Source organism: Drosophila novamexicana, unplaced genomic scaffold, assembly GCF_003285875.2.
Source record: "Drosophila novamexicana strain 15010-1031.04,08,12 unplaced genomic scaffold, DnovRS2.1 tig00000193-arrow-pilon, whole genome shotgun sequence".
Taxonomy (NCBI): Eukaryota; Metazoa; Arthropoda; class Insecta; order Diptera; family Drosophilidae; genus Drosophila; species Drosophila novamexicana.
The window spans coordinates 7,437,605-7,465,585 of NW_020824787.1; the positions used below are offsets into that span (position 1 = coordinate 7,437,605).

The following is a 27,981-nucleotide window of genomic DNA, read 5'->3' on the forward strand; positions in this document are numbered from 1 at the left end:
AATTTTACAATAATTTCAGGTTTTCTTTGTTTATATTTGTGAGTGCATTATTAGAATATCTTTTGGTTTCTACATTTATCTTATGTGTTAGGCTTTGTTAGGTGCCAAGATCTTAGACTTAGTTTAGCTTTAGCTGCGCGACTAAAGCCTTAAGCTATATAGACTCCTTTTGTATCCTTGGATTGAATTTGTTTTAGTTGCCTTCCTCTGCTGGACATACTAAAAGCGAATCTTCCTCGGGTGCTTAACTCTATACATATATATATACATGCCTACGACTTAATCTACAAATGCATCTTTGGTCCAAACGGTTCTCGTTTTTTGGGGGATTTCCTCTCTCGCTCTCTTCTTGTCCTTTCTTCTCCTATGTACAACGCGCACGGCTCCACTGGAGCCGGCGCTACAAGTAGACAAAGTGGCCCAGACCTTTGGCCGGATTGTTGTTAACCGCTTCCGCTGCAAGTTTCGCTGCTGCAGCTGGAGTTGTTGTTGTTGTTGTGGTTGTTGTGGCTGCTGCATTGCCATTGACATCCAGGTTGTCCACCTCGGCGACGGGTAGCAGGCGGCTGTAGATGCCAGCAGGCGCATAGCGTGCATTCATATGTATGTCTAGCAGCTTCTTGTCCTTGCCCAGCGAGGAGAACGAGTGCGTCGCGGTGCGTATTTCGCGTATGTTGTACACGGGGCTGTAGGCGCGAGCGGGCGGCGAGGCGTTGCCATTGCTTTGAGCGCTGGCCCCAGCAGCGGAGGGTGTGGTAGCAGGCGTGTGGCGCTGAAAGAAGTCGCGACGCAGCGTGCACTCGGTGGAGTTGTCTGATGAGCCGGAACTGCTGGCGCACTCATCGTCCTCGGCATCCTCGCTGCTGCTGCTGCAGCTGCGCAGATCCTCGGCCGGCTCCGAGTCCAGCGACAGCTCCAGTAGGCTAATTGCATCTGCATCCTCGACCGCAGCAGCGGGAACGCCCGTCGCAGCGCTCTCGTAGCTCTGGCTGATGGCCTCGTTCAGATTGGCCAGCAGCTGGCGACGGCGCGCATAGTTGGGCGTGCGCCGCACCAAAAAGTGACAGCTCTCGCCGCGCCTCAGGCGCTCCGATTGGGCGCGCAGCGGCAGATCGTCCGGATGCAGCTTGCGCTGGCATTCCTGGCCCGGGCACACCTCGTACAGGGCAAAGTTCTCGACGGGCTCCAGCGAGCTGTAGCAGCCGAGCAGCAGCTGTAGCAGCTCATCGCAGTTGGTCTCTTCGCTGATGACCAGCGATTTGTACTGTGAGCTCGGCTGCAGCGCCGAGGTGTGCACCCGTATTAGGCCGCCCGGCTTCAGCTGCAGGCAGAAGCGCGACTCGCCCTTGGGATGGCAGGCCTGGAGTATGGCCGGGCGCGTGTCCTCGTCCAGCACCAGTATGGTCTTCACGCCCGCACGCCGCACGGCCACCTCCATGGAGAGATAGAAGAGGCGAGGATCGCGATGCCGCATCTTCAGGCTGCAAGGAGCAGGACAAATCATTTAATGGCCGCAATTTCGGAAACTAGTTCTCCGTTCACACTTACCGTCGCAGCAGCTGGGCAATCACCTCCTTGCTGGTGGTGTCCCACTGTATGCCCAGTGTCTTGTACTCAATGTCGATCTTCAGGCAGTTCGTGTAAACCTTGATGGTGGTCTGTGGGGGGAAAGAAGCGAGACCTGCATTAGTCTCGGCCAGGGGCAGGCTGGTCAATTCGAATGCACTCACCTGCGGCGGCTGCTCATTCAGGCTCGAGTAGCTGGAGGCGCGCGATGGCGTTCGCTGCATATCGGTGGGCGGTTCCGGACTGCCGCACATGGAGCTGGCGCAGGATGAGGCGTTGCTCGAGGAGCGCAGCGAAACCGAATCCGAGCGATTGCGCAACGGCGAGATTTGAACGTGCTTCAGCATCTGCAAGAGAAGAAGCAAAAGGGAGCTCAGTTAGGATTTGAATTACATTAAGAGAAGAATTATTCTGATTAAAACGATCAACTTATTGAGGAAGAGGGAGAAGACATATTTACTTGTTTAGTAAATGGTTAAGTTATTCGAATAAAATTAAGACATTATTACAGAATGCAAAGCAAAGATTTGTTCAGGAACTACTCCATAATATTTGTTCATTTGAACTAGTTCACAAGCGTAACTAGCAGTTCTATGAACTTAAAGCGTAAGCAGTGCAACAAAAATGAAAGAATTAACCCGCAATAGAATTAGGTTTTGCTTTTGATGTAATGCAAATCTGCTCGGTAGCTAAGCGAATCGGCTGAGCTGTAAGCCTTTTGGCTGCCCTCTTACAACAAGTGCGTGTGTGTGTGTATGTGTGCCATATGCTAGCCCAGACATCGTCCCATATATATATATATATACAAATGTATATATAACTCAGTCAGTTTCGCCCTGTCAAATGAGGCACTTGAAGCCCAGCGATGCGGCTCGGGGAGTCTGCCTGCCGCGCTGACCCTCGCGAATTTGCAACATTTGCCGCTAATTGCGGGGTCAGTGCAGGCGAGGGGCAGCATGAAGAGCGGGAAGGCAGTTGCTACCCAGTCACCATGCATCCCATGTCGTATCATGTTCCATTGCTTGAGTGCCTCCCGCTTGGATCTCGCGCTGCGTTCGTTGCGGTTCACTTGCTGCTCCACTTGCAGCACTTGCAGCAGCAGGGGGAGGCTGCGTGGACTCTGCTGCTAGCCGGCATATTCTAATTAATCGTCTGAAAGTCGCGCATCTTACTCTTCTTCATATTTAATAGTTGTAGCCATTTTAATTAAGGCTGAGCCCAGCGCCGCGCTCCTGATTAATGCAGATAATTGAGCTCTCGGAAAACAGAATATGTTTTGTGAATATGCACATATATTTTTGCCATATGCTGCGCTCGCATTGAGGCAATTAGCAGATGCCCACACACAGACAGAGAGCGAGCGGGCGGGGAGAGAGTTTGCGGAGTGCGGGGTGGGGGAGCTGACCGGATGTTGTTGGCCCGTTGGCAACTTCCGCTCAGCACGAGCATTTACAATGCGGCACGCCTCGCTCTGGGGCCCGCTCTGGAGCGCACTTGCATTCAATCAGCTTGTCAGCCCTGATGTATGTGCGCTCTAGGCCAAGCCCTCGGCTGTATATCTATCCCCCCCCCCCAAACACACACACCCTCTTCCCCACTCTCCACCCACTTACCACTCTGCAGTTCGCTTTCATGGCTCATTGTCAGCGCGTCGCGTTCCATGACGTGCCCAGCCGTGCCCTTTTCATAATTTCAATACATCACCAATTCAGGCGCCCGCACACACACACGCACACACACACACACACACACACACACACACACACACACACACACACACACACACGCACACAGCTGAGGGCTCTTCAGCTCGTCCGTCCGTCCGCCTGTCTGTTCTTGTGTGTGCCCCCAACCCCTGCCCTGTCTTGTTGCATGCTTCACTGCCGCAGCATTTGTCAAGCAGCAGCGATTTTCAACCCTGTCGGCGATGCTCCTCTTTAAAAGAGGCAAGGTAGGCAGGGCTGGGGCCCACATTTCTGCCCAATTCGCCTCAATGAGCCGGATGTGGCAACTTCATTAGCGATTAACAGTTTGGCAAGGTTAGAGTTACAGTTTAACAAGCACTGCCAGAAAGCGGGCGCAAAAAGCGCAGCATAATAAATTGAAGATGCAGCCAGAATGGGCTCTCCCAGAAGGGGAGCGGGGAGACGCACAGCAGAGGTAGCCAGGGGGAAGTAGAGGGGAGTTGCGAATTGAAATGCAAATCAAACAAATTAACTTTTCACACAAGTCCAAAAGTTGGGCGCAAAAAAAAACGGAAGAAAATTGTAATAAATAAGCGAGCAGAGCAGAAAAAACAAGACGCGCACACCGACTGGCAGATACTCTGTAGGCACTAGCAGCTAGAGATGTCAACATATTGATAACATTATCGATATAAAGCATTTACAAATCTTTTAAAAATTTTAATTGTTTCTTAAATATAATTTTTTTTTTTTTTAGTTTTATTTGCCCCAATTAAGTTGTTAACTGATGAATGTATTCGATTTTCTTTTGACTATCACAGAGTAAGTATAAAACTATGCAAGATGACAGACAAGTCCATATACCCTCTTACTCATTTGACAACAGGGTATATGAAATAAGCCAAGAGCAATGCAGAAAAAAATATCGTTAAAATGAAATTGAATTAGAAAAAACGCATAAAATTTGAATGCACGCACGTGTTGGCCCATAAAACAGCTTCGGGCTAGAAAAAAGAGAGCGAGAGCTTGAGAAAAGTCAGCATAGAAGAAGAAGACCGAACGACTGCAAATATACTTAGTAGATAATCAGCCTGAAAGTTGACTGAAAACTCGCATTGAACTTTAATTGGCGCATTGTGAATAATTTTACGGCCAAGTCTAGCGATAATAATGCCCAACTTTGCCAATTACGCAAATGATAACGATAACGATAACGATGACAATAACACGCTAGCCGAGCGCACTTGTTCTCTCACATGAGCTCAAATTGGGCTGTTTTAACCAACACAGCGCCGGCACAGTGTTGCAAAAGACGCATAAATTGCGAGAGGTATAACGACAGGAGAAGGTAAGAAATGGCGAGAACTGCATGAGAGAAAGAGACTTGTTACCACAGGCAACAGCACTGCAGAGAGCAGAGGATAGAGTAGGTAGATACCCTGTAATTTTGAGTGATCACATGTGTATTTGTGTCTATCGGTTAGCTAAACTAAACTTAATTTCTAGGGTATAAGATGTACCCGTACCTCTTGTAGTTCCTGAGCTCAATTTGGGCACAGGGCACAGATACCCTGCATTTTTAAAATATAGTGAAATACAAGACGACATCATAAGTCATTGTCTTAAAACTACTGAACAGCGCTGAGATTTATCACGAAATTAAAATACATTCAATTTCTGGGGTGTATGAGGTACTGCGCAAAGATACCTTGCAATTTTGAATAAATTTAATTTCTAGGGTATAAGAAACTCACATACTTAATTTAGTACAGCTAGCTTTTTTACTTCTGTATAAGACCAATGCGTTCCTGTTACTACTGAACGCGGCTGAGATATAACGTTCAATTGAATTTCTAGGGTATGAGAGACACACATACCAAACTTAATATAACTAGCTCTTGTACGTCTTGGGGACTGGGCACAGAGCAAATAAAATGATTTAACTCCAGCAGTTATTATTGATTAAGAACTGACAAACTTGTATACCCCGCATTAACTATTTTCTACAGGGTATCTAAAAAATGTCGTATGGACCAACAGAGCAGTGCAATTGCCCGGCCAAGTCGCTTAGCAAAGGCGACTGGCAAACAAAGACAAACTTGCAGATTTTGTGTGTTTGTCGAACTCTAGAGTCCCGCCCCGAAACTCATCGAGACGAAAGTCGAACGTCGTTGCCTCTGCTCAGGAATGTTTTAATTTGAAGTTTTGGCTCGAGCGGCACACCCACACACACACACACGCCCCGCTGCGATTTATCAGCGAATGGTGTGATAAGGGCGCCAGCTGTGACATTTACGACTGGCGCATGTCCTTGAACCGACTCCTGTTGCTGTTGCTACTTGGCTACAAAAAACGAAAGAAGCCAAAATAGCAGTAGAAGAAAAGTAAATCAAGAACTGATTTTCGTACTTGGCGCGGCGGCAACTTGGTGACTCGTTGGCTTGTGGGCTTGTGGGCTTGTCAAAGCGCCGCCATCGAGGGCATCCTTTATCATTTGCACACACTCTCTCGCAGGGCAATGTCACCGCCTTATTGATTGAATAACCAGAAAACGCAACAGTAACAGAAAGAGAAGCCGAAACCGAATCCGCAATACCCAAACTAAAGGCAGCGGCAGGAGCCTAGCCGTAAAGCCGTAGCTAAATATTTTCATGGTCAGCAGAGCAGAAAAAAAACGGACCTTCATCATGGAGAGAACAGCAATAAGAGAAACAAGTGGAAAAAAAGGGATTGCAAATACTTCTTGCTGTTGTTGCAAGACAGACACCAGCCTCGCCAGTTGTTACTTAAATCTAAAGCGTTTCCACATTTTAACGCACATTGTTGCAGGCCACGCCCCGCGTAGGCGTTTACACGAAAACACACTTTAAGACTTTGTCTTCCTCTTTTCGCATATGCCTCAATGGGTTGAGCCTGATAAGATTCTGTTGTCCTTTATTAATCAGCGACTGTGCAACCAACAGAGAGCGTATATGACGAGCCGAGCTTAACAAAAGGCAGCATCTTTGACATAGACATCGTCTCTATTCTTTCAGGGGACGTTTCCATTTCCCGAGCATTGGTGGCCACCAAAACACATTTTTCGAATATTTTTGGAACAAATGAAAAAGCCCAAAAGCAAATGAGAAACAACAGAAATCGTGTGGGTAGCAAGGAATTCAGCAAGGGTTGCACAAAATACATTTAGATATTTATGCTACACAAAGATGTTGCTTAACAGATATTACGCAGGGCATAGATTACAGTCTAGTTGTATAATTAAATTAAAGAAATCAAATGCCTGCATTCTTTTCAACTCAACTAAAACTCAAATTCATATTGTCATAAACATTTCTGCTTATATTATTATCAAGCTTTACAGAGTATACCCCAGTTTAGTTAAGCATTGTAAGGGTTCTCTTCTTTTTTTCATTAATCCAACCCAAATGAGCAAATTCATGAACCGTTTAACTTTGCGGATTTCGCTTGCATTCTACGAATAAGTTTGGCGAAAAACCTTGCCACAAGCATTTTCCTATGCGCAGAATAGCTGAAAAGCCGAATCTGTATGTATTTAAAAACAAAGAGACTTGCATAAATTAAGCGTAAAGCGAAACATCAGAAATCACTCAACTAAGAATGCAAAGAAACTGAAAAATTAACGAAAAAGCAAAGAATAAATGAAAAAAAAAAGCTTTTGTTATGCTTGGACGCATATTGGGGCAAAAGTTGCCCAGAATAATGCATATTCATTAAAGCCAGAGCAATAAAAAGAGAAATAAAAAATAAAAATTATATAAATACAGCTCGTAAATATCTTTAAAGTTTAAACAAACAGTTAAGTTAATTGCCAATTTAATTATCGAATTATATATATATAAATATTTTCGTAGGTAATTGACGAATAATTTGGAGAAGAATTCAAGTGCACTTCAAAGGCCAATTGCGAGTTTAATTAATTCAATTAAAAAGCCAAAATGTTGCCTAAATAAATTATAGTTCACGATCTAAACGAAATCAAATTTAAATGATATTCCCATGAAATATCTAAACAATAAATCAATTCAATGGAAAAGTTATTCAAAGGCAACTTTACAAGCTTTTGCTGCTGTTTATATATTTAAATTCTTTGTTAAAGAACTTATGACTTTAAAGGATGTGATGCACAAAAATTGTATTTGCAGCCTTTGCAGGCGGATTTCCTGCGGGTATTGTAATTGTATTGCAGTTGCGCGATTAATTCCCATATGTGGGAGGCATATGTACTCTATTTAATTTGTGCTATATCTGACTTTATCTGACTTGTTGGCGCACTCTTTAAATATTTCACGAGCTGCAATGCAAATTGTAAACGGATGTGGCAAAAGCTTGTTAAATGCATGAAAGTGCATTTAAACCAAATATTTTTTTTCAGCTATTTGACAATTTTATAATTCGAGGAATTAAGGCAATTAAGCAAAGTAACTGGTTGTACGTAAATAATTAATGGAACTATATTCGCAATAAAGTTTTCCATGTGGACTACGCATTACATGCAAAATAATTAACCTAAGTTAACCTGCTAAGCCGTACATATTAAATCAGAAGTACGGTTAGTTTTTATGCAGTCGGGCAAAATATAAGAGAGCCAGTGAAATGAATGGACAACAGAATGTTGAATACCCTGCTAGTTAAAACTACTTTCCATGTCTTTAAATATGAAAAACCTTTTGAATATTTGTTATTTGTAAATATGAACAAAATTTTGTGTTTCTATAAAATTATCAAATTAATTTTTGACTTTCAATTTCTAGGGTATATTGTAGCTGGAAATATGTTCGAATAGATACAAACACGTTTTACGTCACGAACTTTGCACCTAAACCTAAATACCCTATAAGCGTATTAAAATGTTAAATGCATTTGCATACAAAATCGGAAAAAAGAGCAAAGAGCAGAGAACGAAGAAATAAAAAAGTAGAGAATTAAAAAGTGACTAACTAACATTTGCTCGTATAATGCAATGCTTAAGCGTGCTATTTATTTATTTATTCCTAGCTTTTTTTTCCGACAGTATTTTTTTGTTTGTTCTTTCTTTCTTTTTGCATGCAGTCTATTTGATTGCATTGGGCTTTTTTGTAAGCCGCTTAGGCGACGCTTTGCTGCAGCTGCCGCATCGGCCAATTTGGTACGCAATTAAAAAGTGTTGCATAGCGAAAGGCGCAAAAGCCGCAAGGCCTCCACAACAAGCACAAAAAAACCGACCTAAATAATAAAAATACTTTTGTTGGAATCGTAACCGAGCGCAGCAAAAATGTTAAATGTATTATTTTCTAAGCTATTTTTTTATACCCTGTACAAAGAAAAGCATACAAAATTGTTAAAATGGGCCTTAATATATATAATATATAATATATATAATAATTTTCCTATGAATTCTTCTAGTATCAACTACTAAATTATATATTTATATTCCAAACTAATTGCCTAATCGATCTAGATATAAATTTGTACCTTATTTGTTCTCAGGAAGAATTAGGCCCACAGCTCCGAAATTCGTCTCTTGTAGCAAATGCAGCTTACATTTGTTATGCTCTCAGAATTTATAATTTATATACATAAATTTGTTAAATAGTTGCACAAGTAAGCGGCTAAGTTTTGCATTTTGGTACTTTGCAGGGTATCGCCCAGTCAAGCACTGCCAGCTAGACTTATTTCACACTTTGTTTTCAATTTATTTTGAATGCGAACCTTGTCGAGATGCAAAACGAATTCCATTACGGTTAAAGTTGCCTAGGAAAAAGATAAGTATATGCCCGGACCGGACCGAACCGGACCGAAACGTGTTCCAAGGGCTTCGGACCTCGCGGCCCCGCAGATTAACTGCTTTTTAATTGGTATGAAAAAGTGTTGTGTTTATTTAGCAGGCACGCGCTTTTGTGCCATGCAAAGCGAAGAGTCCATTGCGAACACATTGCACCGGGCATTGTTTAAAATGCAGTACGAATAGAAGAGCAGCCGCCCTTAAAGCGGGGCCGCAGAGTTGCTCATTAAAAATAGCTGTTGTCATAGACAAAAACCAAACCGCGAACGTGTGGCCCAGAAAGTGCTCGTATAATGTAGGATGTTAATTCAACAGCATGGCTAAGGACAGCTAAAAAATATGCTGACATCCCCAAAGTAGTCGACCTGCACGTACCCTTGACATAGAAAACCATGTTGGCTTTTATTTAAAATAAATTTAAATAACAAGACAACACCATAATTATTTAAAATTTATTAGCGGACAATAGGAATACAGAATAATTCCTCGCTTTTTGCTGCTGCTTAAAAGTCACCCAACCCCCTTAGCATATGCTTACCCCACCACGAGGCTACCCTCGCATACAACTTCGCCACTTACAGGGTATGCAAATAGAGTGCAGCGAACAAGGTAAGCCCACAGCTGGTAAGGCAAGCGTTAAGCAAGTTAAGAGTGGCGTAAAAAAGCGCGAGCCGCACTTGAAAAGAAACCAAGAAAAGGCAACGCGAGAATAAGCCAAACGTGTTGCAGCTAAAGCACTGAAAAGTTCTCAAAAATAGTCAAAAGCAAAGAAAAAACAACTTTTGCTGCTTAAAATTCCAATGTTGTTGCCAGAGAAAAACTCAGCTAGGTATTATCCATGTAAATATCTAAAACTATAAAAACGGGCAATTTTCTACCTGATCGGCAGCAGTTCAAACTTTGCATAACTCTTCGAGTCATTATGCAAAACAAGAGCCCAGATTAACCCGCCACAATTTTCACCCACACATTTTTATATTTTTCTCGTAGCCTGCAACAGCAATGAAAATTACTTGCATACCTGTGCGAGGTGAGGTGTGCCCGACGATGAAAATTATTTTTATGAAAATATTGTTGATCAAAATTAATTGAAGAACAAAACCAAGTTATGTCCATAATTAAAACATTTTGGGGTATATTAAAGTCGCGTGTCCAAAACAAATCTCTTTGAACAGCAAATACTCATCACGCATACGCAGCGTGTGCCGCTTGAAATGGTGTGGACATAAAGTGCAAGATAAAACTGCCGCGCCACATGAGGCAGCAGCATAATGTGGCAAGCAACTGCAGGTGAGGCCAGCATGTCAGCCGATGTCGTTGTCATCGTTCTTCTTCTTGTTTTTGTTGTTGTTGTTCTTGTTGTAGGCGTCAAATTTGCATAAGTGGCGCCTCGTGTGGCAGATATCAAAAACAAAACCAACACGAAATGGGCAGCTAGGTGTGGGTCGAGGGGGGTCAAGGGGAATTGCCGGGTGGCATAGCCAGCAAGCAGCGTGTTGTCAATCAAGGTTGCCAGACCGCTGCACTAAAGTGCAGTTGCAGTTACATTTTGCGTTTTTGTGGCGTTAATAACATGACCATATTAAGTGGAGCGAGAGAGATGGAGAGAGAGAGGGAGACAGCAAATTCAAGCCAGATAAAAAGAGAGAGCGGAAGTGGGGCAGCGGCTGGCATGTGTCACCTGACGGCAGCACAAATGAATTGCAATTATTTAGAGCATGCTTTTAGGCATTGGCGCCACGCCCCCAAAGTGATGGGCTGCAGCTCCCTCAGGCAAATGTCAGTTACAAATTTTGCGGTCAACAAAATGGCTTCGCTTGTAATTTATGTGTGTGTGTACGTGTGTGTGCGAGAGGGTGTGCGTGTGCGTGCGCTTTTGCATTTTGTCACCTAATCATTTGCATATTTTGCGGCATTTAATGCGTATTTATTTTACAAAGGTTTCCACAGAGCTTGATAAAGTACATTTTTAATTGGTTTTTAAGCGCTAAATTTGCGAAATTGAATATTAAACAAAACTCATGCAAGCATTCCATAAATATGTTTTGATAAAAATAAAATAATACAAATAATGGATCGCCTCGATTGATTGAACTTTATAAATATTGTGATTACAACAAAAAGACTCGATTTGGATTTTTTTAAATTTAATATTTCCTTTTCACAAATAAAGAAAATTCTGATGCAAACTACAAAATGTGGGCGAACTAGGCCAAAATGAGTATTTATGAGCATTTCAGGTACACAAATGAAGGCGCTTTCACATAAGTATTAAATGCCAAAGGCATTTGAATACAGAATAGTTTGCAACTATTCATTCCTTATAAGTATATATTGTCAATCATTTTATACAGGACATCCGAAGTATTATACTTAGCATTACCAACAATTTGTCTTATCAAGCCCGCGTTCTCTTGTATTAGATTTCATATAATAAGGACCACACTTTATCTTTAGTTGCATAAGCGCAATAATGCTAAAAGCGCAACGCGCTACTTCAACACAATTTTTCTTCATGGCTGCTAGAGGCAGGGTAAACAGTGCCACGCCCACACGCGGCACGCCTGCAGGCAGAGGTAGAATCCGGACAGGACTCATAAATTGCATATTTTAAAAGTGCCGTAAATTTTGTGTAGGTGCGAAATTGAAACGAATACCGTTAGGCACACACACGCCCACGGCTGATGCTGACCTCCCACTCCCCCCCCCCCCACTCCCCCCCCCCTTCTTTCACTTCAATTTGCCAGTGCATACCTTTGGGCGCAAAGTTTCTGGCGGCGCTCATAAATTCAAAGTCAAGTTCGGCAACACATGTTTACGTGGCAGGCAGGCTGCTAGCTAGAGCTGGGCGTGGCAGCTAAATTTATGTCTTCGATTCAAAGCTTTGCTAATAATTGCACATGATTTTTATGAGCGACAGCGGAAATCAACTGCAATCGGGAGAGAGAAAAGTATCTCAAAGATACAAAACTGTAGCCAGGCGTGACAAACAGCAATTAAAGCCGAGCTGAGTATGTAGCATGCCCCGTGGCAGCGAGACATCGAAATTAAGTGCATCCTTTGGCGTGGCACACACTTGGAGACACACGCACACACGCACACACAAAACAGGAAGTCAAATTGGAGGAAATCACTTCCTATGCACAGAACCATATTAAAAACGTTGCGCCAGACGCAGCTAGAGCGAGAGAGAAGCACAGCCTTTACACATATATACATATATATACATATGTATTTATATATTACAACTTATCAGATGCATAGACAGTTTTCTAGTCACTTCCGTTGGCAACTTGTTGCAAGTGTCGGCGTCTTAAAACATGTTTGCCTCATGCTGCAAGCTCTGGAATTTGCCTGTCTGCATAAATTCTTTCGATATGATTTATGCCCAGAGAGAGAGAGAGAGAGAGAGAGAGGGACAGAAAGAGAGAGAGGCTTTGTGACAAAACTGGTTCGAAATGCATTTGGCATCCGGTAGCACACACAAAGAAGAAGCAGAAGCTGAAGCAGAGGCTGTGGTGGCAGTGGAAAAATAAAAATAACGCTACGAGGCGTGTTGCAAATGTTTAAGCATTTAAATTGCCAGCTGAAGTGAAGGAAATGCTTGTCGCATTGCAGTTATGTGCGAGGAGAACATAGTCAGCGGGGGAGGGGGAGGGATCTTCTATTTGGCATGCCAGGCACAGGTTACGTCACAATCAGCGTCAGTTAATAACGGTTCTTCGTTCAAGTATCTCTCGGCTTCCACTTCAGAGCTCTCCACTTTTTACTGCCGTCAGCTGGAATTGGGATGGATGGGGCCTTAGGGGGGGTTAGCTCAAATAACTGTGCGCCAGGCAGGCCGCACGTAATGCCTGCCCCCGTCCCGCGGCAATCTGGCAAATCACTCGCATTATATTAAAGCGCCACGCCCCAAATAGCACGCCCTAACTACTTCAAGGGCCGCCCTCCCCACGCACACGCACACGCACGCACACACGTAAAACTTTTTTCATTATCACATTCGCAAACCAAAATGTGCAATAAAAAGACAGGCAATGCACGACTGTGAATACCCTGTAACTGAAACTGAAATCGAGAGATAGTTTATTGTTCAGTTAAGGCAAGAATCAACAATTGCTAGCTTAACTATTACCCATTAAAATGCCACTCAAGAGCAGCTACTACAATATACCCCTTTTCACGCTCACCTAAAGGGTATTCAAATTGAGTTTGAGTTTTGGGTAGTCGCTTTGTGTCGCATGTGTCTTAAAGTAGGTTGTTCAGTTAAGTTTTCCAACTTTGACATGCGGCAGCGCTCCGGCGCCTCGTTAGAGCTGGCCACACCTTCAAATTATACGTGGGCGTCGAGTAGGTCAGAGAGAGGGGGAGGGCGTTCAATTACATTTGGGTTCGGGAAAATAAAAGATAACATGCTACATTAGTTTTACGGGGTGTGCGTTGGACAACAGGAAACGTAGGCATTAATGGCCAAGGGGGAAATTCAATTAGATGCCCAAAAAACAAAAAACATGAAGTTATCCAACGAATATAAATTGATATTCCCCAAAAACATGTTTGAATAAATTCTGATTAAAGCGGACTGAAGTGGAAACGCTTTAAGACGCGCGCTCTCATTAGGTAATCCTCCATTTTCAGTTTTGCATTTCGCTGTCAAATTATTTGCTCGGGAATTTAAGACTATTAAAAAGGAAGGACAACAGTTTCGGGCGTTGTACGCATTAAGCAAACCATATTTTAAAATACATTTGTACACTGAGCGAAAAGCGGGGCAAACAAAAAGATTACCAAACACTGTTTTAGGTAAAAAAAAAATTCTTCATGAATTCCGTGTTGCTTTAAAGTTCGATTTATTTTGCTCTTTTAAGCACTTAAAAGTTCCACCCTATTTTCGCTCAGTGCAGGTATGTGTAAGGCCCTATATAGTAGCGGCGGCGGCGGCGTGCGCACAAAATCAACAAAGGGCACACAAAGACAAACCTCAGCTCTAAGGTAAACAAAAGCCGCCAAAGGGACACACGAACACGGGGCGTGGCGCAACAGAGGGGACTACAGCATGCTGTACAGCAGGGGGACGCGGTGGGGTAGGCAGGCAGGCATGCAGGAAAAGGGACTGCGCAAGTCCAACTTCGCGTCTCGCCAGCCACCAGCTATTAATTTGTATTTGTCTTGTCATTTCAAGAATTCCGCACAGAACTGCCTGTTGCCAAGCATCGAGGCTCAAATTACCTTATAAATAGTTAGTCGAGCACTAAAAGTCGCTGACGACTTGCGCATGAGATTCTCATTTGACGCTTACCTGCAAAGAGAGAGAGAAAGAGTGAGAATAAGAAAAAAGTTGACTAATTGTTAGATGAGTTAACAGCTAAATGTTGGTTCCATTAAAAGAATGCTGTACTGAATGTGTAGCAGCAAAAAATACCAACCGAATTTGGCAAAGATTTCCGAACACGAGCACAACTGCTTATAAGTTATTACAGGGTATATGCACAGCGTGGGATAATGAAGGTATAAGTATAATGGAATTTTTTAATACTTTTAGAATATTTCTAATTCAAAACCTAAGAAATCGAATATGATTTTAAGTTGTATGTATGCAGTATTTTTGGTATTTCAATAGGTATATTTTCGGTATTTATCTTGGTATATTGTTGGTATTATCTCTCACAAGCATCAACTAAACCATGTTTTAATCAAGCTACTTCGTGAGCCCTTTTTTATATTAATATTTTAAATGTTGGTATATTTTTAATACTGTTTGAAAAATGACCACAAATACTTGCGCATATGCATATTAAATATTGTTCTTTTGGTATTTTGACTTAGAATTTTTCTAGTATTTTATTTGTAATGAAAGTGCATGTAGCTGATGCGACTGTAAAAGCTATTAGACGTCTCGCAATATCCTATTAATTCCCACCCACAGACAAATTGAAAGTGCATCTGTTTCTAGATTCCCATGCCTGTGATGGCCACGCGACAGCTGCCACAGCGCAGAAAAATATGAAAAACCATATGGGAAAATGTGCCAAAAACAAAAAGACAACAACAACAACAGACGCTACACACACTCGAGTCATCAAAACAATCCGGCCACGCACATATGCTACCAGTTCTCGGTTCTCAGTTCCCAGCTATGTGTGGATGATGCACTTGATGCAGAGCGCAGCTGACTTGCAGTCCTTGCCCATAGCTGTAGCTAGATAGCGATAGTGTGGGAATTTCACTATGAGAAATACGAGTCGAACTGGAAGGCAGCTGCTGCCGCTTCACATGCCGAGATCTCCGAGGTAGCACATAGGCAGGTAGACGGACGGGAGGAAATGTGCGTGTGTGGAACATGTGGAAATGTGCATAGAAATGGAAATGGAAATGGGAAATGGGTAGACTGAAATGCATTTGGTGGATACACGAAATCAAAGTCAATGCCGAGTGCCGAATGTGGAGCAAAGTTGAGGCAAAGATTTTAATTTGCCAGCTGGTTCAACGTATCATACGAGACGTTTTCGTTTATAGGTTTCCGGTTTGGGTTGCAGTTGTCTCTTCTATTTTTTTTTTTTTTTTTTTTGGAGCGGATGTTGGAGCAGCGGCACTTTCGTTGGGTTCAGGGGTCAGCGCTAACGAGATCTGCTCTTAAGTCAATCTATTGTTCGAGCCCAACGCCCACAATTAGGGCAAAACTAGGAAAAACAACAGCTGAGGTTCTCGTAGGTGTGAAAAAAAGAGTTTGTCTATTCATTTTGCTCGACTACTGCTGCTTTGTGCCTTTTGTCTTTTATCTTTCCAGGTAGAGGGGCTCTTGTTGTCAGCATATTGTTTGGGCTCAAGATTGATGCATGCACACGATAAGCGTGGGCTGTTGCCGCTCTGCCATGAAACGCCTATGAATATGGCCTCAGGGCGTTGACAGGTTGAGCTGCAGTTTAAGAGCTTGCGCAACATTATTTTATTTTGCCGGAAAAAAGACAGAAGTGCAATGTGCAAGTTTCGGTTTAAGGTTTTAAGTTGAACGAGGTAGAAATGACACAGTTGCCTTTGCATTATCATAGCTTAGGCAATGTTGTTCTTAGAACTAGTTCACTTTTAGTGTAATCGCGTGAGCTTAATGCAAAGCCAACTAGTTCAGAGTTGAAAAGAACTAGTGGACTGAAAGTCTATAATGTAGGAGCGTCGCAAAATAAAGAACTAGCTCAAGTATTATTGCTTTTTCAGGGAACTAGTTCCATTGGAGAATTACATAAAAGAACGGACAATTGATTGCATTAAAAAGAACTAGCATACCTTTCAATACTACTATTTTTTATATTTACATTTATATGTTTAACAATAAATAACTTGTTTAACCTAAATTTGTTCTCCATTTGGTTTATATTCAAGCCTAGTTTTCCTCTCACTTTTATTCAAAGTTGTAAGAAAGAACTTTTTTGAGAAAGATTTCTTTTTTGAATCTTCTCATGTTCTCAGTTTTCTCAATTCGAACTAATTCCATTGTATCCCTATGATCCTTAGTTTTCCTAAGTTAGGTTTAATTTCTTTCCCTCTGAATTGTTGTGCATTTCCTTTAGTATATATTTACATTCTTTAGCCATTTATTGGTTCATGCTCCTTGTTATGCGCATTGTTAGACACATTCTATAGAATTCATTTGACTTCCTTTTATGGCATGCCCACAACTCGTAATCCTCCCTCTAAAATGCCAATCATCTAGCCTTTTGTCAGCATTTGATGGCTGACTTTAATCAATTAGCCAAAAAAAAAAAAAAAACCCCCGGCTAAATCCTGTACACAATTCGATTGAGTCAGGTGCACACTTCCTGTACTGAAGAAGAAAATGTGTCAAACTTTTGGCCAAGACGTTGAAAATTTATGAGCCCTTAAAAAATTGATAGCGATAATTTGTCAAAAGACTCGTCAAATTTGTGGGCATGAGTGGGCAACAAATTTTCGACAGGAAGCTGATTTTTATTGTGCTAAAGAATATGTTTTGTACAGCTTCTATTTATATAATGTCTGTGTGCTCATAAATTAGAAAATGTTGCTGGACACGAAAAAACAAAAAAAAAAGTGAAGAATCTACTGCGCATTTTAATGAGTCTCTTTTTTTTTTTTTGCGGACTTCTTGGGAATTACTGCGGCCGAACTGCGAATTAAACTAAACTAGTTTTCAGTTTTCCGAATGGCCAAGCAAAAACACAAATTCCTATTTTCAGTCTCTTTTTTTTTCTTCCTCTGCTTTAGTCGCTTTTTGCCGTTGCCGCCAAATTTAGCTGGCTAACCGAAATGAAGTACAAATGAAATTACACAATGCTCGTAAAATGTTGTAGTTGTTGTCGTCGTTGTTGTTGTTGTTGTTGTTGTTGTCAAGGCACAAGTTTTGACTGCGGCTTTTGTGCTAATGGGCAAGTTCTTGCGTCTGTGGAGTCTGCGACGACATCTTGGGTCTGTTCTGCCTGTGTAAATATAATTATAATTTGTTATGTTTTCTTCATTTTTTCCCATTTGGATTGCTGCTGCTGCTGCTTCTTCCCTTTTTTTTCGGACAACTGTTTGAGTTAGCAACTGCTTAACATTGGGCTTAACAGTTGCAGCATAAGCAAATACGTATTCAGAATGCGTGTTTGGCCAGCGACAAGTTTCTGGCAACATTGTTTGCACTCCATTAAGAATGTCAGCTTAAAATGTTGCTCAACATGCGCGAAGGCTGAGCAAGTGCAGGCAGACGCATGCAATGGCCGCAACCATAACAAACTACAACAACATTTAGCTATTTGTCACGCTTTGACGTTGCTGCTGCGCTGCTGCTGCGCTGCCACTGTCGCTGACGCTGTCCATGGCAGCACGCGTCGACGCGACGTCGCTTAGTCATTTATTTATGCAGCACTCTTGTTGCTGCTTCTGCTGCTGCTGATGTTGCTGTTGTTGTTGCTGGTCGGTCTTTGACTTTGCTTTGCGCTTTTCCGCGTTTGTCAACAAAGTTTCTATGCAGTTGCTCTGACCGTAGCTAATTGTTGCTGGCTTCGGCTGATGTTGCTAAGGTGAGTGTCCCCACTGCAATTTTGTTGCCATTACGTTGGCAAATCGCTTTCAACTTGTTGACGTGTCTGCTGTCTAAATTGTTGTTGTTGTTGTTGCTACGCTGGGCAACAAATAAAAAGTTGTACCTGGTATTTAGTAACTGTTAATACGTAAAGCTTAAGCGCTTTTCCTGTATTTGCAGCTGTCGGAAAAACTAATTAAAAACAACGCAGAGAATCAAAAATCTGTAGACTTGACCATATGACACTCAATTAAACTCAATTGCGGTCAATTAATTAATCAATTATTCCGAATTTTTTCTCATTTTTCACTTAATATCTGATTTAATTTGGGTGCAACTTTTTGTGGGTGGTGTCTGTGCAATACACTTGACAGTTTTTGAAAGATTTCTGTAAGTGTGTGTGTGCGCTTGTATTGTGTCTGAGTGGGCGTGCGCTGTGGTTATTTATGTTTTTTATAGGGTATATAGAATGAACGACTACAATAAATAAAATTTACAAATGAACTGTTTAGTTACAAAAGTAAATATAGGAGATATGAAAATATCTCAAATATAGAAATGCATCAGAGAGGCGACACAAAAGTAAATGTGAGATACAAAAGTATCTGTAAGATGCAAAAGTAACTGTATTTTACAAAAATATCTGTAAGATTTAAGTTTAGCTGTAAAATACAAGTTCTTGAAGACAAAACGATACAAAAGCATATGTGAGATACAAAAGTATCTGTAAGATACAAAAGTATCTGTAAGATACATAAGTATCTGTAAGATACAAAAGTATCTGTAAGATACAAAAGTAGCTATTCGCTGCATTTCTAAGAAAATATCAACTAATATGGCTGGCTTCATTTCACATAATTATTTAATTCTTGGTTTATGATCCAGCTTCTAAAAAATACAGGGAATTGGCCAGTCGTCGACTTGATTTAATGGACAAATGCTTTACTGGACGAGCGAATTGTTGAAATTAATTAAATATTGCTCTTAAATTATGCACGACATTTACAGTGCACTCACATTTTGTAGTACGTCAGTTTAAAGAGCTGCGGTTAAATATTTTCACAGGAGCTGCAGCAGAGAGCGTCTCATAAATTTATTGAAAGCCTGTCACATTTTATGGCATTTGCTATAACACCCAAAAACTGTTGCCGCATCATAAATATTAAAAAAAGTAAAAATAGTAATAAAAATCAAAAAGCAGAAGCCAGGCGGCGTGTAAATCTAAAAATCGCATAAAGCTTTCAGCATTCAGCGGAAATTATAAATTCAGAGCAAGCGTTTTGTTTTTTTTTTTTTTTGTGTTGTGTTTTTTCTGGCTTACACAATTGCAAAAGGTACAAAAGCGGGAACAACAATTCTATAGAAATGGCTTAGGTATTGTTTTACACATTTGTGAACTTGTCAATAAATGATTGCAACAAGCGAAAATTGTAGACGAAAAGCAAATGCTAAATGGATGCACAATCTATTTTTGGCATCGGTTTTTTTTTTCGAATCTGTATAGAAAATTATTTTGCATCCAGATTTCACATAGTTAAACGCTTCCATTTGACATTGTCTCAGGCAAGGCAAGGTCGTCGTCGATTGTGTTGTGTGAGAAACAAATTGCACATTTGTTCAAATAAATCAAAAGTTGAAAACATTTTCCATATTTCAAGTATTTTTCACTAATGCACACAAAGTCACAACACAAAAACATAAAACGTCCTCTAAAAAGCGTGCAACTGCCGCAGACTGTGGCAACAACAACGCACATGTGTCTGATACGAACAAAATATACAACAAAAACAAAGCCAATTCCAAGAAGAACAGGAGAAGCAAACAACAACAACAACAACAACAACAACAAGAGCCAAGGCGCATCTTAATGAAGTTATGAGGGGATCCAAAAAACTGAAACAGCCCAGACTCAGAGAGGGTAGACAGCATCATATTATAAGATACGGCAACTGTTCCACTAGCTACATAAATATATGCTTAAATGGAAGACATGAAGCTGAAGCTGATGCTGATGCTAATGCAGTTGTTGTTGTTGTTGTTGTTGTTGTTGTTGTTGTTGTTGTTGTTGCTGTTGTTGCTGCTGCAGCCGCCTGCTATCCACTTAAGCGTCAACAATTAATTTTCCTTCTTTATAAAAGTGTCGATTAAGTTGTTTTTATTTTTAAAATTCCATAACTCGTAAGCTATTTGCAGGCACAGTGGGAGTGAGAGAGAGAGAGAGAGAGATTGCGAGTGGGATTGAATTTAAGATAAGTCTCAATGTGAATTCTGTGCCACGACTGAGTCATTTATGGGGCAGCATCTTGCACTGGTTCAAGGCATGCAGCCAGGAAAATGATATGAAATATTTGCAATTGCTATTATTAAGCCTTGCATTTGCAGCGAAATGCGATATGCGGGGCAAGCCTTGAGCCTTAGCTTTGCAGAGATTACGCTCATTTTAGTTAACAAACCTCTCGAAAAAAAAACAAAAGAGAGAAACACACAAAAACAACAATGTTTCCCATGCAAAATATGCGAACGCACAATTAAGTCGCCTGGGAGCATGGCCCAAAAGGTTGTTTGGAGCTGCCCAACAAAATGCTTCCTGCTGTGCCAGCTACCACTCCCCGTCACCTCCGGCTATCATCATCTGATGTGCCAAGCAAGACGTCAACTTGTCACTTGACTGCAGCAGCAGCAGCAGAAGCAGCAGTAGCAGAGGCAGCAAGAGGCAACAACTGCCTTTAAGTTGCTTAATTTGTCAAAGAGAGCGGGGCATGACTGGAATGCCAAGGCATTTCGGGGCACAACGACGCATTTATGCCCTACTTTTGTCATACAAAGCATAGAATCTATATTAATATGTTAAGAGAGACTTTTAAAAATTCTACTAGTTTTAACAGCAATAGATAACATACTTAGTTAAGCATTCGAAAATTACATTTTCTAGGCTCTGTTATCTGCAAATCTGAATTTTAAGAGTAACTTTTTAACTTAAGTTCAAAAATATATATAAAGTATTGTGTGTCTCTCTGTCCTTTAATGAAAGAGTTTGGGCGTCATTTCATTAAATATGATTTTCCTTAATAAAAACTAACATTTCATTGGTATGATAAGATTTCAACGCGATATGTCACAGTCAAGTGCATGTCAAGTTCATGACAAAATTGTTATACCCACGCTGGCCCTAGTTTAAATCTCTGGACACAAAAAAAAATGCAATTGCGCAGAGTTTAGTATAAATACATTTTTTTTTAAGTTTTTTTTTGTGTTGTTGTTTGCACTGCATTTTTTACGAGCTGTGATGTCTGTGCCAAGTGTTTGTGCATTTAGCCGCTTGGCAGTGACTGATGTGCAGAAATTAATCACGCTCAAATAGAGCGCCAAGTGGCCAAAACCTTTTTTTTTTTTGGCGAATTGCTTTGGATTTTGTTGTTAAATTTTGATTTTTTTGCTGTTTTCCTGAGTTGAGGCGTTTACAGAGCCTTTAAACTGGGGCGCTTCCGGCCTTAACCCTTACAGGCGACGGGTGTTAAGGTACACGCATATCGATTACGCCAGAGACTGAGCGAGAGCGAGCTAGGAGACAGGGACGGAGCGAGAGAGAAGCGAGTGGAAGTCGAACTGCAGTTGCAGTTAATGAATCCCTCCACAGTTGGCCAAGACTGAAGGAGAGTGAAAATACAAAAAAAAAATGCAAGTCAATCAAGTTGTGTGCCAGGCATTCCCACAGTGCATTAAAGCCAAGGCAACAGCACACACACACACACACATACACACGCACACTCACACCCAACATAGCTTTGCAGCCAGGATTGCAGCAGCTGGGAACTGACGCACCGCACGGCGGTCGCATTTTGCGGTTTACATTTACAGCAATCGACGTTGGGCGTGAGAATTTGTCGCACTTTTTCTTCTTCTTCTCACTCTTTTCAGATGGGGGTAGAAAGTAAATCTTTAATCGGATTTACGACTGATATGCGTACTGAAGAATGGCCCCCTTCCAACGAAAGTTGAGCGCGGCCTTTAGAGAGACACGCACTTGACCCTAATGGCTGGCAGAGCCGCGAGAATCGCGAGTCGTTTGACAGATGAAAGTTCACGTTGCAGTTGATTAGCCATAAAAGACAAGGCAGCGCAATTATGGCTTAAATCTCGCTCTTGAGCCAAGATCTAGAAAGCGCTTAAAACAGCTTTTTCCGCCTCGGGTTAGCACAGCGAACGCAAGGCAAGAGCGTGAACAAAAGAAAACAAATGTCGGAAACAAAAGCCAAAGTCAGACTTCAAATGCACTAGAAACGATTCGGACTTATATCTATCAGCATCTGTATCTGAAGATCTTCAAATCGCAGCCATCTGAGAGTATTTGCCTAGGAGTTCATTTCAACATGTGAACTAAGCTAAAACCTTGTTAGTATCAAGAGATTAAGTAATATTTGGCAAACTAGAAAGTCGGCTAAATGGAAACTAGTCAAGTTTTTAGTTTTGCTTTGAATGGTTTCTCAGCATAAAAAAAACTCTGAAATATCACGTTGGACAGCTGAAAGTAGCTTATCTTAGCTAACTAACTATCTTAGACGTTTGTTAAAAATAGCTTTTCAACAAATATTATACAACCTGGTTCTGATCTCAATTATTAAAGTCTGAGCACGTTCCAAATGTATGTCTAAAATTATTTAAAAATTGCAGACAATTTTAGAATGGTTTTTAGTTAGTTAATCTTCAACTCAATTAATATTATCTTAAATTCATTAAAATTTAGTTATAGAAAAAGCGAAATAAGAAATTAAAAAGAGATATATTTAAATGTTTAAGCATGTCATCCAAAGGTTTAGAAACGTGTCTTACCTACATTAAATTTCAATTTTTATATTTTCCGCTAAACAATTTTTATATATAAAAGGCCTTACAACAAAAGCTAAAATAAATTATACTAACTAAACATCTCAAATGTTAAAAGTTATTATGAAGAAAAACTATTAAATATATTTTATAGTTAAAATGATTAACGAAGCTTAGGTTTAAGGAATTGATCTAGACTCTATAAAAAAAAAACAAAAATTAATTATATCTCAAACAAATATTTTACTATTTTAGTCTAAACTTCCTAAATTATAATCCAAGAACTACGTGTCATTTAATATGTTTAATCTATTGTAACCAAGCGCCTCTTGTGGGGCTTTATATAGAGGTGACAGCTCCCGGATCAATTACGAGCCACGTCCGATCAGATAAGTGTCTGCGCTATGCCATAAAAGCGCGCCATAATTGTTTTATAGCACGCCATTTAACGCATTATTTCACAGCTCTTTTTCATTATTCTTCGTTGTTGTTGTTGTTGTTGTTGTTGTAGCAAATGGACAGTTTACAGATATTTGGGCTCCCTTTTTCACTTGTTTGTTAATTGATTGTTAACAAAACGGCGTGTCAACAATAAGCCGAGTTAAAACAAAAAGGCCAAAAGCAAAAGCAACAACTGTCTGCCAGAGACAGCGCCAACATTCAGTTGAACATTTTTGCTGACGCGTTTCCAATGAAAAAAAAAATAAACACAAATCGAAAACAAAAGCAAAAAATCTTAATATGCATATTATGGGCTTTAATTTGCGCTTTAAAAGGCGCTGACTAAGCTCGCATTTAGCCAAGTTCGCGTGAATTTGAAAACGAGCTGAAAAATACCCAATTTTTTGGCCTGTTTTCAATTCAATTGAATACTTTGCATTTAGCTGTAAATACACAACGTCTGGCCTGGCTCCGACTCGGGCAATGGATCTTATTGAATTGCAAATCACTTTCAAATTTGCTTATGACACGCGCGACTTTTCGCGGTTTGCCGGTTTGCCGTTTTGGCGGGGGTTACGGCATTTGACAATATGTTGCTAAACGTTATTGAAAGTCCGGGTCGTTCAGTTATTTCAAATGAAAACATTCCCTGTACCGAGCACACATACATATATACATATGCAAATTCTATGACAATTCCCCCATGTCGTTTTGCTGTTGTTGTTGTTGTAGTTCTTCAATGTGCGGGCGTGCCTTTAATTTAACGAGAGACCCAACAGACAATAGACATATAAAAAGAAATCGAATATTGTTATAATCTTTTATGGTAGGTGAACAACTTCCTGGGTGCACTTTAAAAACCTAGCAATGCTCGCAGAGGTCATTAAAAAGAAATCGTTAAGCAACAAACTCTATTATAACTATGCAGAACTCGAGGGAATATATACTATAATTGTTTATTCTAATGGAATACCCTATAAAAATGGTTAAGTTTAAGCTAAGTTAATTCTTTTATTTTGAGTGCCGTCAACTCTCACTGATCTCCAGTTATAGATAGCTGAAACATCTCGCTCGCCACAAAATCAATATCTTTATTAAAAGAAGAACTCCCCTATTTCTCCAATACGTGCTTGTCATTGGCAATAACTGAATCAAATGAGGCGCATATCCTTTTCAAGAACCAAACCTATAACACGTTTCGCCAGCATTTAAGCCCCGTCTAAATATCCCTAATAGCGAGTGCGGCTTTAACATCTACCTGTTCGAGGGCCAGGAAGAGAGGGCGCTAAACCGTAGCAAACCGCACTTGACAGTAGCTGGATGGAGGGAGGCTAGGCAGGTTAGTACAGGTAGTGCTCACGTAGGACCCCCTGGCTGGCATTGTTCGTGTGCATTTCCTGATTTTTAATTAGCCAAAATAATACAAAACGTTGTCCTGAAGCGACCTTTTCTCAGCTAAACGTGAGCACAACGTGAGCCGCATTTTATAATCCGCAATGTCCCACAGTTTATTTTATTCCACTTTTTTTCTTTTGATTTTCAAGAGAAAATTTGTTGTGCGGGACAGGAAATTAATTCAATATCAATAACAATTGACGACGAGTACGACGAACTTCAGCGAAAGATGCCAAATTGCCCGAAAGTGAAGTGAAAACCGCGCAACAACAAGTTCCCCAAAAACCACACTATCTCCAACAACAACAACAACACGTGAAACTATTAAGTTGTCAAGTGCTTAAGCGAAAATTTCATAATCGAGCGAGGAGACAACGGACTAAAGTGAATTTTCAAGGTAATCAACATCACATACATCATTATCATCGTATCATATCATAATCATCAACAACAGCATCTGTCGCTGGGAAATTTTCGCTCTGAGAAGACAGTCTATTAGCTGAGACGCATTTCATTTCAATATGACAAATTGCCGTAAGAATATGTGTCTCGCTTTTAATGCACTGCGATTAACAGAAGATGGGTGTATTGGGTTGGTTGCATGCGTGTGTGCATAAAAGTTATCGATTTATCGATTAAATATTCATAGAAACTTGATATAGTTTATGGGTCAATATAACGACTGTTGTCGATCAGTTTTATTATCATCAAATATTAATCGATACGCAACAATTCCGAACAAGATAAATCGTTTTCTTAATTGCCTTCTTTTTAACGAAAGGCTAATTCGCTTAAGTTATATGTTTTTTTTTGTTACGCTGAGAGCTCAAATATGAAAGTTATCGAAAACGTCGATAGGTTTTATCAATTTCAACAGGTTATCGGAAATATCTATCGATTTAAATACTTTCGATTAGTTATCAAACATATCTTAAGGTCTACAAATCTTCAATAATCAGACGTATTTATTACATTTTTCTTTGACAACTTTAACAGAGTATCTCGCAGACAGTAACAGCTTACTAGAATATGCTGGCCTCCTGTCTCTGTTATTAAGAAGTTTCGTAAATAAGATTTGCGTTAATTAGGCAGCTGGTAAAGTGGCTGAGCTATGGATGAGTAATGAGCTGTGGGCATATGATGATGGGAACTTTTTTGAAAAGCAAAAGTTGCCAAATGATTTGATGAGCTGATAAGAACCTAATGGAACCTTTCGTACTTTGTCATTTGTTTCAGCTAATGATCTGTTAAGTGATGCCCAACAAAGGCATATTAAGCGTGTGAAGCATTTGATATGCAAAATATATATATATACATATGTCTTACATATAAAAGAAAGGAAATCCAATGCGAGTTACGCATCCATAATTTGTATAGATTTGATTGGACACAAATTTATGTAAACTATTTTGTTATAATCAAAATGCCTCAGGAAATCAAGTTTTAATGTCTTTCATAAACATTCAGACAACGTTGCGACTAATTAAGCAGGAGATTCCATTTAGTAAGAGACAAAAAAGATATATATACATATATTTCCATAAAAATGTTTATGCTTTTTTGTAAATAGTTGAGAAGGTCGATGAGAAGGTAGATGCGTGTGGCCCTCGAAGTCATTCGAGCAGTTTTTGCATTGTACAAAATTATATATTAATAGAGTATTATAATGCATATATCATGCGCCTGGCCCGCCGGCAATGACATCTAACAAATTTATAACAGCGCGCGAAAATTTGCATTATAATCGCCACAAGATGATATCTTACATGATTCACGGATTGCTGGGGAGAAAACGGAAATGAGTTGCCTGCCTCTGGAGTACCGTTTGTGGGGCCAAAGCGAGGTTCAATCAACTCGGACTGAATAAACAGTTTGAAAGCTCTTAAATTCTTGTGCAGCAATTAAAATACGTGAAAACATTGATTTGATTAGTGAAAATTCTAAACTTTCGCCAATGAGTGAAAAGAAAACCAGACCAGAGTGCTGGGTAAACAAGTCTGAAGATAAGACTCTCTCAAGACTTTCTAGCGGAAGCCCGAACTCAAGTGGATTATCGCAATAAATCAATTTCGGTAGCAAAGACATAAACTGGCTTAGACGAAGAATAAGAAGAAGAATTAGAGATCACTCAAGATCATTTAAGAATCGAAAGCTGAAAATGCCAAAACTCACCTTTCTAAAGTTCAATTGGGTTTAGCTTTTTTCGGTTTATCTTTTTTTTTTTTTGGTAATCCAAAGTGTATTTGTGTGTGTGTGTGTGCGTGTGTAATCCCAAAACTTTGATGGATTGTAATACACTAAAAAATGCACAAGGCCGTTTTTTTATTTTTTTTTTTATGGTTTTTCGTTTCCACTTGTGTTTCTTCTTCGCCCTTAACTTATCATGCACTTCACAACACTTGGAACATTTTTATGCGTAGCCAAAGGCCCGTACGTGCCGCATTATGCTATATGATTCCGACTGGGGCGCGCATCTGTTGCGGTTGCGGCAGGAAACGAACAGGTGCAGCAGCACCGATTTGTAATGCCCTTTGGCAGATTTTTGTAATTGTAATTGAATTTTTGTCAAAAAATGTTGGATAAATGCACTTTCAGTTTCGTTCGTTTAGGCTTCGATTTGCATGCGCATTGCTGATAAGCTTTTAACAGTTATTCAAGTGATGAGAATTTAAAGCGCAAAACAAACAACCGCAACAACTACCGCACTCAACAATGCTTCGAACACAACTGAAGCCACAGCGCTGCCAGCGGCAAGGGCTAGTCTGCTAGCTAACGCACGCTCTCGCTCTTGCTCGTGCTCGCACTCGAGCTCTCACTCTCAGCGCGCAGATCGAGCTAACTGGTGAGCGCAACAAAAACAACAGCCGGCAAAGGCTAGCAACATTTGTTGCCAAGACTGTGAAACGAAGAGAAGCAGCTATGTGCAGCTTAAAATAAGTAAGCCACATAAATAAGCAAATATAATAATAAATTTAATATAAAACCAAACTTAGTTTTAATTAACAAAATCAAAGTAATACTAAGACTCATTCAAAATGTTTATAAACATACATGACAACTTCGAAGCAAGAGTTTGCTGCTCGCTCGTAAGCGAACACTCTCGCTCTCTATCACTCGTTCACTTCACTCACTAGCTAGCAAGCGTGGGTGCAAGGCAGATGTTGCTAGCTGCTCGCTCTCTGACCAGCGTAGGTGTGGGTATGTGTGTGTGTATGAGTGCGTTAGTAGACGCTTGAGTGTGGGTCGTTTTT

The 27,981-nt window shown here is 40.6% G+C and overlaps 1 protein-coding gene across 1 annotated transcript; it reads right to left on the reverse strand.

Moving 5' to 3' along the window:
* LOC115759039 lies at positions 1-27,431 on the reverse strand. The gene is made up of 4 exons (XM_030699860.1): positions 26,903-27,431; positions 1,731-1,913; positions 1,549-1,658; positions 1-1,481 (listed from the first exon to the last, which is right to left on the reverse strand). Exons 2-4 carry the CDS (start codon positions 1,911-1,913, stop codon positions 401-403), a joined length of 1,374 nt encoding a protein of 457 aa, XP_030555720.1. The 5' UTR covers positions 26,903-27,431; the 3' UTR covers positions 1-400.
* Positions 27,432-27,981: the final 550 nt, after the last annotated feature.

Excerpts from the sequence above, each read along its gene's own strand:
- LOC115759039 (XM_030699860.1), bottom strand. The coding sequence starts at position 1,913 with ATGCTGAAGCACGTTCAAATCTCGCCGTTGCGCAATCGCTCGGATTCG. Across the intron at positions 1,659-1,730 it reads TGAATGAGCAGCCGCCGCAG|ACCACCATCAAGGTTTACAC; the intron begins GTGAGTGCATTC and ends TTCCCCCCACAG. Across the intron at positions 1,482-1,548 it reads ATTGCCCAGCTGCTGCGACG|CCTGAAGATGCGGCATCGCG; the intron begins GTAAGTGTGAAC and ends TGCTCCTTGCAG.